The 12,270-nt window shown below is 41.6% G+C and overlaps 1 protein-coding gene across 1 annotated transcript in view; it reads left to right on the forward strand.

Annotated features, from left to right (window-relative positions):
- Positions 1-1,208: 1,208 nt before the first annotated feature.
- med13a (mediator complex subunit 13a) overlaps positions 1,209-12,270 on the forward strand; it is a 77,116-nt gene continuing 66,054 nt past the window's right edge. The window contains exons 1-2 of the mRNA XM_053441265.1: positions 1,209-1,602; positions 11,620-11,854. Coding sequence (XP_053297240.1) covers positions 1,537-1,602; positions 11,620-11,854 — 301 coding nt within the window. The 5' untranslated portion in view covers positions 1,209-1,536. The remainder of the gene's footprint in view (positions 1,603-11,619; positions 11,855-12,270) is intronic.

A 12,270-nucleotide genomic window follows, 5' to 3' on the forward strand; every position in this document is an offset into this window, starting at 1 on the left:
AATTTTTTTTTTAATATCACCTGCCTCTATAAACAAAACCTAACTTTTTAATTAAATATAGGAGCCAACAGTTACATCATAGTTTGATATTATTTACACTGCTGCACATATGTATGTAATCTCAAGTCCCACGGACAAGTGACAGGTCAACAGGTCAGTGTGATGATCTGAGATCCTTACTTACATGTCCTTGGTTGTGCTGTTCGACCTTTGTTTAGTCATCATTTAAGTTGTTTTGATTTTATTTATTCATCCATTCGTGCTCTCAGTCTGTCCTCTGCTCTATTCAGTGATATACATGATTTATTCTTGCACTTGTGCTCTTGATAAATATTTGATTTTAGTTTCCTTCTCTATGTGAAGCCCCGCTCTGCTGGAGAGGGGTGAGCGGGTTGAGATGAATGTATTCTATTGAAATAAAAAACAAAACACAGGGCGCACCGGTGCATCTCGGGCCGCACGTTTTCATCTGTGCAAGTGCAACGTCTCGTGCGCTAGGTGGTGCACTGTGAAAGTGAGCAACTTCAGAGGGGCTGATCATTAGTAACAAAATCTGTTGCTCAGTAGCGCCACTTGCGCTCGTCCTAGCGGCAATACCTATCAGTCCTGTGTTATTACAGCCCTCATGACCACGACACCGGCAAGTTGGCAGGGGTCAGAGACGATGGTTGTTAGCGGGACTGTCAAAATAAAACGCGTGCCACAATTAAAACGTTGCAGCGCCTAATTAAGATGCGTGTTACTTGAAGAAAAAGGGCAAATATATCTTTGTGTTATCGAATTCGAATGTCATACTTGTTTTTCCTGACTCCACAGCCACTGTGTTAATTGTAATGATGAAGGAGACATTGCAGCACTTTTACCTCGCCGGAAACGCCGCCCGCAGTCTGACGTGTGCCTGTCTGTCTTCGGCCAGCTTGACGAAGCTTTGACCATGAACGAGCCAATAGGCTGTGGAAGGCAGAGTTGTCCCTGTGGCCGCCATTAAAGAAAGGAATCCATGAATTCAAATGGAAACCAACAGGAACCGAGGCTGAGAAAAATGATCGGATCGATCGTTCTGATCTAGGCCGATGCCGGATTTCGAGGGGTTTCCACGGGATGCGTTTCGTGTTCATGGAGGATTTGGCGATGGACGAGTGAGACAGGACGGCTTTTTTTTTTAAGCAGAGACCGTTCCAGGGCTAAGGGGGAGGGTGGGAGGGGGGGAGTTGCTTCTTTGCTCTCCTTTTCTTTTTGTTTTATGGACATTTGTCGCTTCCCTGCACGAGTTCCCACTGTGTGCTGCTGGAGATGTTGACGTGAGGGCCACACGGAGTCTTTTATCCGCTCTGGGCTCCGGCGGCGCGGGGGGAACTGCAGTCGGGGAGGTTGTTGAATTAACTCTCCTCCAGCCAAATGTTCCACAAAAAATATCTGTCGCTGATTTGAGCCTGCACACCTCCGAAAAAAAAAACACACACCAGAATCCGCCCGATTGTTCTTCATTTCCCGGGACGCGACACAATGGAGAGTTGGACCTCGCAGTGAAGAAGGATGAGTTCTTGTTTTGTACCGAACGGGGCCAGCTTGGAGGATTGCCATTCCAATCTATTCTGTCTGGTAAGAGATTTAAAACTAAAGCAAAGCAGCCATTTTTAACTAGCTGAACAGGGGCTAAGCTAACGTTAGCCGCACGGGCATCAGTTGATAGCGGCTTAGCTAGGCTTTACGGCCCTGTCGAGCTGACATCTTCTCAGGACAAGGTTTCCCACAGCGGGAACACGAGCCCTCCTCGGAAGCACTTTGTCGCCGAGTTGTCATTTAAAAAAATCTCGCTTCTGACACTTTTCCCCGGACACAAACACTCGAGGCTCGCGCCGCTCGCTCGTTAAAGCTCCACTTGTCTCTCACGTTACAGCAACAATATCTCCTGTTAACACGCTGGAATACGTGTTGTGCATCACACGTCCCGAAGCCTGGACTCGTGCTGTCCCCGGGAGTTAGTTGTTGTTGTGTCACTTTCTGGCTCTTCCACACAGTGTTTGTTATTAACTTCCCATCTCCTCCTCACTGCATTCCAGCTGTGTTTCATCAAGTGCTTTGCTTTAAATCGAACACGCACGTTTTACCACTGACAGAAGGAAACCATAGTGCATTTGCTATTAGGTCTTATTTTGTGGAACACTGACAACTTAAACTCCAGCGTGGACTGATGTCAGTGTTGCACGGACTAGTGCTAACTTGCACTAGTCCCCCGCTTGTGTTTCCCCTCTGACAGCTATTGTCTAGCACCAGGCATGGACAGAGATCGCTTGAGGGAACCGTATTTGTTTACATGCCATTGTCTTGTTGATCTCCCCGGACCTGAGGCACGGGCCCCGGGTTGAGTTCTAAAAATCTGTGGTATGCACGCATTCCTGTGCACTCCCACCGTCGAGGTAGCTACAAATCTCAACTTCACTTTCTGTTTACCATCGAGCCGCAGTGTGCATCGGGTGGAAGCGTCTCCCTCCATTTCCTTGTTCGACTGCCAGACTGTAAATATCCTTTTCATCAAAGCCTGCTGTCAGTTGTGGGTGGTTGTCATCACCCGTAATAGTTGGGGTGGTGCATCCAACCATATGGAAGTTCACAGGTACTTTTTTCAAAATCCAATTTGAGATAAATGTCACGGCGATCATCATCCCCAGTTTGTCTTTGCCACTGCAGCAGATGTAAGGGGGGTGCAGTCCCTCCTCTGGCTGGATAATCAAGAACATGGTCTGAATGTGTTTGTTGTCACAGTTAATTGGCTTGTCAGCAGGCTTAACTACAGTTTCACTTGAAGGTTTAGCCGAGGAGTGTAATACTCCGTTAATGTGCTCCCTTTAACATCTTGCCTCCTCCAGTGGGAAGTTGTTAATATGATTTATTATGTGCTGAGAGGTAAATATTTTGGCAAAGTAGATTTGTTCTATTATTATTAAAGTGAGTGACACTGACTAGATTTGTGGTGCAGTGGAAGTAAAATATCTCAAAGTTTATAGGCTCTAGATAGATTTGATGTTGCATCTATGTGAAAAAGTTAAATGAGGAGTCGGGAGAGGAAATTCATCAATTGCGATATTGACATAGATGCCTGTATAATAACAATATACCGAAATACTACACTGCCTTCATCACAAATTGACACAGCTTCCTAGCTGTCCGCCCCCTAAAGGCAACATCTCATTGCAGAAAATCCCCCACTCTTTCAGCACTACACTTTTGGGTCGATTGTGTGTGCTGCACTGGTAATTACAATGTTTACGACGCGCTGGCTACAGTGGACAGGCGAGGTGGAGGCTGGTCGTTGTGGTGCTGTGCCTGTCTGGCTGACATTTTCCTGCACAGTGAGACTAAGCATAACACCACTGCTGTTATGACTCACTCTCTGAACAGACTCCACTTTGTGGTTTTATGGCGAAAGAATGTGAACACATTGTGGCACTTTTTCCCTGCTTCGATTTTCAGCGGATGGTTTTCTCTGGAGAACGATACTACTTGTTGCATGCTTTTTTTTTTTGTATTCTAAAGCGAGCCTTTTGGAATCTACTTGGCATGTAAGTTTAGTTTATGTATTCCTATATTATTATGCACTTGTGGAGCTGGCTTGTTATGAAAATTGTAGTTTAGCCTGGCATGCATTTCAGTGTTGGAGTCGGTTCAAACCTTTATAAAAAGCCCTCCTGTTTGGTGGTAGCATTGAATGGGGCATGCAGTAAATTAACAGGACTATGTATAAACCAGGTCAAATGAAATTGATCGGTGACAAATAGGAAAAGTGACAGGGACTCTTTCGAGTGGAAGCATCTGCGACATGATTTGAGCAGCATCACCTGTTGCTTGTCTCATATCTTGAAAAGCAGGATGGCAGCTGTTCGAACACCGTGTTCCCTACTGAGACCCAGAGCCTAAAGTGGCCCAAGGGAAGGTGAGCAGCTGGCAAAATCAGGGGTCGTAACCTCCCAAGTACGCATCACCCTAGGACAGCTTCTTTGCCATATCTAGTGTCTTTGGCCTTAGATTCCCTCCCACAGCAGCAGCACTGTGAGTTTAGGCTTTGGTGTATGAAAGATAAAACTCCTCATGACCCACATCGCTTGTTCTGCCAGGACATTTTATAAGCAGTTGCCCGGATACCTGAGCAGTCGCTACACAGAAAGGAGGAAAGGCTGTGCAGATTTACAGCAGTGTTTAAGGCATGTGCATGTGTAACACTTAAGTTGAAAGGAAATCCACCCTGTTTTTGCAAACAGACTCTTTATTTTGAAAGGACAGACACACTGCAGAAGGAGCATTTGGAGTGGATGGGGAGTGAAGTACTGATGTTTCTAATCTTTGATAGTGGGAGTTTTAAGTTCTACCTCCTCAGGCTTTGAGTTTGTACCTAGAGATGTAAACATTCTTGTGTGAAGCTTGGATAAGATTCAGCTCAAAGTTGTGGTCATAAATACAGTCAATGCATTTTTTCACAAAATATCATTTTAGACAAATATAACAACAAGTCTGTTTTTTATTTTTGTACTTTGTAACTTGTAGAACACTTTTGAATGCTAAATTATATAACCCACTGCTCTTCAATGCAATGATATACATTGCATGTTGAAGAAGTTGTCCCTTTAAAAGCCTTCAAAAACATGTCAAAAAGTAACATTTAACTCCACAGTAGCAAGTGTAGTTTTGTAATGGTATGTTATATTTTCATATGTTACAAAATGCACTGTATGGTTGGTCAACTGTAAATCTAATGTGTCTAAAAATGTATACAATGAGCGGCTGTGGCTGAGGGGTAGAACGGTCGTCCTCTAACCTGAAGTTCGGCAGTTCGATCCCCAGTCTTCCCCATCTCCATGCCGAAGTGTCCTTGGGCAAGATGCTGAACCCAGAGTTGTCCCTCATAGAACCACAAAGTGCTGTTAGTAGATGCACTGTATGAATGTATGGGTGAATGTAGAACTGTACTGTAAAGCGCTTTAAGTGGTCATCAAGACTAGAAAAGCGTTATATAAATACAAAACCATTTACTATTTACAATATTTCTTTTTCTTTTCAAACCCAGAATGTTGCCACTCAACAGTGCTAAATAATTCTTGACCACAGCAGTTTATTATTTCAAAAGTAGCATTCAATTCTATTTATCTTTGTGAATCAGCAGAACATATACTTGGCCCACTTTCAGTGTAAACAACACAGATTCTGACTGAAGTCTTGTGGGAACAGACAGGTTTCTTTCAAAGTGGCCTCACACATTTTCTTCTGTTTCTCCAAAATAAGCTCAGCAGGTTTTAAACAAACTCATTAAGCTCCAGAGCTGCTGCAGACCCTCAGTTTAAAAACCTTTCCCACCAGCAACGTGGTCGAAATCTATTCAGTGTAAGACCAACTCCATCAAAAGTCAGGTTACAGTCACCTAAACTTTATCAAGTTTCAATGTGGGTCCAGTTTATGTCAGCCTTACCTCTACTTCCTCACGGTATGAAGCAGAGTTTCTCACTGGAAGTGATTTAGTTGAAATACTCTCAACATCCTTCTCCACTCTGTAGATTGTCAATATAAAGTATTGCATAAATTATGATTTATACTTTAACAGCTTTCTATGAAAACATTTTATATCCTCATGTCCATTACTGCAGCTCGTGTTGTGCTATGATATTAAGTGTTATAATACATAGTTCAGATATCAGATCTAAAAATTATGGACCACAAATTCAACACCATCTTCATTTAGATCCTCATCGAATCTGTTTGAGAGACGTGGCTTTAATATGGGCTACTGGGTTATAGTAAGAGGTGTTCCTAATATCTTTCCAATCCCATTTATATGAATTATGGTGGATAACATTTAAGGAAGACCCCTCAGTATAACCCACCACAATTCAACAGCACCAGAAATTAAAGACTCGGAAATGGCCATTCAAATAAATTAACATGCTCTTTAACAGAGTCAATAAAAAGAATATGAACAACATCATCCCAGTGTTCATAATAAACTGTTCAAGTGAGTGAAGATTAATATATTCACTGTGTCAGCTGTTTCACTGAACTGCAGAATCAGTTTGATTTAAGAACATGTCTTAAAACCTAAAATAGGTGCGACACAGATTTATTTAATCACTGGAGTGAAAAGCACTTAAGAAAATCACCTGCAAATGTATTTTTGTTTCGGCAAGGAAATGAGGTTTGAAGAGATTTACTGATTTGAATAACTTAAAGCCAGTTTCTCACTCAAACATTCCAGCAAACAGAAAATATACAGCAATTGAATAAGTTAGACAGCGCATTGTGTTATGCTACATTACCATAACAGCAGAGGTGAATACATCCCTTTTTCTGCCTGTTAAGAATAATAATATATCTTGCTTTGTCGAATATACAAAGTAAACAAACCAGTGCTGTCGGCCTGTCGCTGTGTCATAACTGAAGTGCTCCATGATGCTTTTGCTCCAAGTGACCGTGCTTAGCTGTTCTACTGCTGTGATAAGCCACTGCCAGCTTGCAGAACCTGGGTCTTTCTCAAATACTCCCACATTTTAGATGATCCTTTGCTAGGTTTTGAAACTACAGCCCGAGTCCTTTCGTAATCGATGACGTAGGTTATGCGGATGCTCACTCAAGCACTGACCTAGTCACCGACTGTAATTTAATGTTTCTATTTTTGAGTCTCTTAAGAACTGCTCATCCGAAAAAGAAAAAAAAACGTCACAGCCAACGCTGCACTTCCCTGGGCCCTCGGCCATCCACCAGCCGCGTTTAAAGTTGATCGGTTGAATGGCTGTCAGGAAGAGGGAAGGACAGAATTTAGGTAGATTATCTGTTTCTCTGGCATAAATGCAAATATAAAAATATACCCAACCTAAAACCTCTCTTCAGCCTGACTAAACTATGAAATGAGCTGAAGTGAACAAACCTTTGCCAGTGATCCGCATGTCTGAACTTGTCTTATACATTTTTTTCAAACCCACATGATTTTACATGGTTGGATGATTTTTATACTGTACATCACAGAGTTTGAGACTGTTATTTTATGTATTTCACAATATCTTCCCATTGAGCTGTGGTTAGGTGTTAATCCATGTTCCCAGCGTGTGTGTGTCTGTGTGTGTGTGTGTGGGGAAAGGGTGCCTCCTTGCATCTGGTTTTAGATGCTATTTAACTACTTTTGCCAGGATGGAATTTAAGATTAAATTGTAATTATTGTGCATATATATATATATTTTTCTACATGATAAAGTTTGATATTAAGGACGAAGAGGTCAGATATAGACAGAGTAATAAAAATGTCCCGTTAATCAGGCGTTTATTACAGGGGATAATAACTCACAGCATTTGGTTAGACTTTAACCCACAGTTTCTGTAGTGAATGTTTTTTTTAAATGACATGTTCTAAAATAGATTCATATTTTCACTTGCCTGGTTGCAGTAAAACTGCACCATAGACGGAAACATCTTGTTTGTAACCGTTAAAAAGGAAAGAACTGTAATCTAAGATGAAGACTTCTGCTATTGCTTGTTTTGCAGGGTGTTCTATTTAATTCGTGCATTAACAGCACAGCAGCTGCATCAGTTCATATTTATGTTGCACGTGCTACTGAAGCTCAACTTCAAAACAAAGCTTTAGTGGTCACAGGATGCCGTCGGTTCACTTTTTCCTGCGTGTTCAGTTGCACTGCAGCAACCGTAGATCAGTCTGTGTTTTCTCTGCATCCCATTTAAAAGTCAGCTGATTCCATGCTGACTGTGAATTAGAATATTTAACTGCGTTTACACCACATGTGACGGTTGTTTGATGATCTGTGCCTTTTAATATATCACCCGAAACCACAAATGTCTGGTGAGAGTCTGTAACAAGCAGATCTTTTTTAATATTAAATAATTCACAGTTGGTTGATAATAGTTGTCTTTTCAATTAACGGCATAGTTTTTCATTAATTGTAAATTGCTGTACTCAAATGTTATTTGGTTGTAGAGCAGTTTGCTTTACACTTGTATTCTTTTATTCCCTGTAACTTTGAAATAGATGAAAATACTGTAGGAAATATTGAGGAATAAAAACCCTTTGTATTTGTTTATATTTGTTATTCTAAAAACCTTTTCACATATTTGAACTTATCGTACCTTTGTGTTAATGCAGATAAAGTTAATGCACTGTACCTCAGCATTGAAAAGGTCAAGGGATTATGTTGCCACTGTTTTCCTTTTTTGTTAGCTATTGTATTAGAGCAGGCCTGTCAGAGCAATGGCTATGTACATATCTACTTTTGTATTTAGTGTTTTTAAAAGTTGACCTATAACATGAACTCATAAGGGATTTTCCGACAATGCACACACATTTGGATAATCTTGGGTAAATAAAAAGAAATGACTTACTGAAACTCTTATTTGAATTCAAACTGAAGTATCAGTCCCCTGACAGCAGCTGGATGCCCGGCTGTCTGTGTGCAGCACATAATCCTGTCTAAAAGTGTTAAACTGATATCTAGGAGGAGCAGGGGCTGATATAAAGTCAGTAGGGCACTTATGAACTAAACCTTTTATACAGTGAATCACACAGTACCGCTGGGGACTTGACCATGAATGGTCAGTGAGATGATGGGGGGTGTTCCTTTGCTAATTGCCTATCTACACGGCTTATGATCTGGTTTCACAGTTAACCGTTGTCCCAGCCCTCCCTTTGCATTGTGTGCACAGATGTTTCCGAGTGAGATGTAGGTGTAATGTGCCGCTTCTCACACTCCAGCAGGAAGGAGAAGCCTCACTGCTGCATTACACACTCTGTCATTACACACAGGCCGGGCCAGCTCTGTTGGTTTCACCTCAGAATTTGTACACAGCATGTGTAGCAGCTTTTGAATAAGGAGCCAGATTGTTCATCAGATACCATGATGTTTTGATCATGCGTCCTGACAAGCTTCTGTGTTCATTTATGCTGACATTATAAACCAACCTTGGGCTTTTTGTGTGCTTGCCAGGCACTTTTTAACTGAAGTGCCTGTTCGAAAACAAATTAAACGTGTGCTTTCTGTTTATTGATGAGGCATATGATATACACTTTTAACCTAACCGGTGAGCCTGTGTTCTGCTGATGTATTGCCTGGACATGCACAGGAGCCATAAATGTAGTCAAAACTATTTTTTAACCTCAGGTTTTTAATGATTTGTTGATCAGTATGAGGCCACAGTGTCTTATGGCTTGCTAACTTGTTGTTGTGATCTAGCTCTGCTGCTGCTGACGCCACACAATGCTCTGTTTTGACAATCCCCAGCCTAGCCCCAACCCTCACCACCACCACCACAAATAACTCTACAAATCTCCCAGCTTATCCCTAGCCAGGCGAAAGACCACTGCTTTTCCACAACTATCAGTAGTCACTTGTTCAGGCTCAGCGCATCTGCACTTGAGTTAAGACATCCCCTGATTTGTAATGGATTAATTGATTGAATATACAAAGACCTGTACAACTTGGCATCTCAGCCTGAATGAAATTGATCCAAACCACAGGAAAAATAGCAGATCACACAGATTACTGGAAATATCCTGAGGAAAAGTTTTATTTTGCATATGTTTTGAATTTAAAAATAACAAAATAATATTATTTAAAATTTTCTGCAATTATCATTCAAAATACTAACTTGATATTATTGTGTTCTTTTTTGACAACATGCACTCGCACTCATGGCACAATGTCAACAAGTTTGCTGAGTGCCCGTCTTATTCCAGCATTATTTTAAAATTAAGATTAAGATTCCTTTATTTTCCTGCATCAGTCTTGCACACACAATCATGGTACATGCAATGAGAAATTCACCCTCTGCTTTTAACCCATCCGTAGGATAACACGGAACATAACACAGACAAGGGCAGGGACCCCACGGAGCAGTGGGCAGCTAATGGAAAGTGCCCGGGGAGCAGGTGTTAGAGGGGAGGAAGGTGCCTTGCTCAGGGGCACTATAACAGTGGGATACGGAGAGGTGTGTCCATCGTTTACTCCTCTAGGACTTGAATATGACAATGCTCTAGAGATTCCTGGGATGTCAGAGTGCTTGGCTCTCTCAGTCTTTGAATCTTTAAAGGGCCTGAGGTCATGTGACTAATGAGGGATATCCATGACAATCAGGACTTCTTGGTCTTCATGTCGTTCTTCTAAAGCGTTGTGTTCTTTCATTCTATCAATTATCTATCTGTTACTTTTCTATCTAGCCGGGAATAATGCTTGATGTATTGATCTTTTGATGGTGTGATCACCTTTATTCTTCTGAATCTGATTGTGCCTCGGATGCGACTGATCTGCAAAGTGTTTTTTTAGCGTTCAATGCACTTCCTCCTGAGAAACCTTTAGTCGCACCATTATTTAACGCTTTGAAAAACAATTTGCCTCCAGACACTTTCACTTAGTTCAGATGCCATTTCCCAGCATCACTGCTGCTTGTTGAGCAATGATCTGCTGGAATCTTGAGGCACAGCTTTATTTATAATTGGTGAACACTGGCTGCAAGTTGAGTTGCTTGAACAAGCCGCCGATGAATAGATCAAATCCACTTGAATGTCATCTGAACTTGTGATTCAATGGAAGGGATACAGTTCGAGGAAATCCTACCTTTTGTACAAAGAAGTTGGGCCAGTGGCCAAAATTTGCTTAAATTTGAATACTGATGAAGAATTTAAACAATCATTGCATTATAATTTGCATCAATAGCAAGTCAATATGTTAATGCTTATGTTTTGTGCAAGCACAGTGAGAACATATAACAAACCAATGATCTACCTCAGATTTTCAAAGCCTTTGCTGTGTATCTCTTGTTTGTTATTTTTATAGTTTAAAACCACAACCTTCACAAAGGAGGAAAAATCGCTTCTTCAACTTAAAAAAAATAATTGTTTTGACGATTATTGATATTGACTTATTTTTGGCAATATTGCCAAGCCCTACTACACATAGTGCAGAATCTTGTCTATGTATAATTTATGCATTTCTGGGTCTACTTAAAAATATTAGATATTCAATGTAGGCTCAGACTTTTGGATGCCACTATCAACAGGGATCCAGGTTGCCAGTGGAAACTGGGGTTTACGTGTTTGGGAATTCTCTGTTTGTCTTTTTTGTTCTAGTTTGTATTCGCATTCATGCATTTGTTTAGCTACACATGGGCAGTTTGTTGGTGTGCAGCGGATAAGCACTTGTGGTAGCTAGGAGTGCAGTGTAATGCTTTAACACTTAATAACCCCGCCAGTGATTTACTGCCTGTGAGGCTTTTTCCTATGTGATTTGTTCTCTCTATAAAAGCCACACAGTGTTTACAGAAAGGCAAAGTACACACATCCCCAGAGCACTTGCCAACGATGAGGATTAAGGTGGTGAAACTACTACGGGCATTACCTTTTTCATATTGTTTATCGAACATGTTGTTCAGAGTGATATCGGAACAACCCGGAGAATAAGTACACAGTACTTTCCAGAAACAAACAGTTATTTCAATATTTTGTTGCAGAGCGTAGAGAATGTTGTTTTAATACCTACTCCACACTCTGCTCAGGATGTTTACGTCGAGATGCTGAGTGAGTCCTTAAGCAGCAGCTCTGCACACTTAACACTCTCTCCCCTTTCCCTTGTCTTCCAGGCGGACTTGACGGGGATCAAATGGAAGAGGTTTGTGTGGCAGGGTCCCACCTCTGCGCCCATCCTCTTCCCGGTGACAGAGGAGGATCCCATCCTATACAGCTTCAGCCGCTGCCTGAAGGCCGACGTGTTAAGTGTATGGCGGCGGAGTCAACGGCCGGGTCGGAGGGAGATTTGGCTTTTCTGGTGGGGGGACGACCCTAACTTTGCAGATCTCATCCACCATGAGCTTGCAGGTGAGCGACCTTTGACATGCACATAAGGGGCATCTAGTTTTAAAAATATTTTATTTTACAAGCTGTGCAGGTACATTGTCTGAATGCTACTTCCTCAGCACATAAAGGTCAGAGGTCAGGGTCAGCCTCGGAACAACATTCAGAGTGCTTTCAGAGATTCAGTGATTGAGTGCACAGGATAAGAACCAATGGTCTCAGACACAGAGCTGGGTGTACCACTTCAGGAGCAGTTCATTTACTCTGCAGGCAAGTTGGTTGTTCTTGTGTTTTTGAAAAATGAAATGATGAGAGAGCGAGAGAAAGAGATTCTATTTCTCTGTGTCACCACTCTGAGAATGTGATTTTTACTTCCCCCACCGATGTACCTTTTGTTTGATTCACTCAAGGTCATATAGCTAAAACAATGATGGCAGTTA

Source organism: Pleuronectes platessa, chromosome 15 (genome assembly GCF_947347685.1).
Source record: "Pleuronectes platessa chromosome 15, fPlePla1.1, whole genome shotgun sequence".
In the NCBI taxonomy this organism is placed as follows: domain Eukaryota; kingdom Metazoa; phylum Chordata; class Actinopteri; order Pleuronectiformes; family Pleuronectidae; genus Pleuronectes; species Pleuronectes platessa.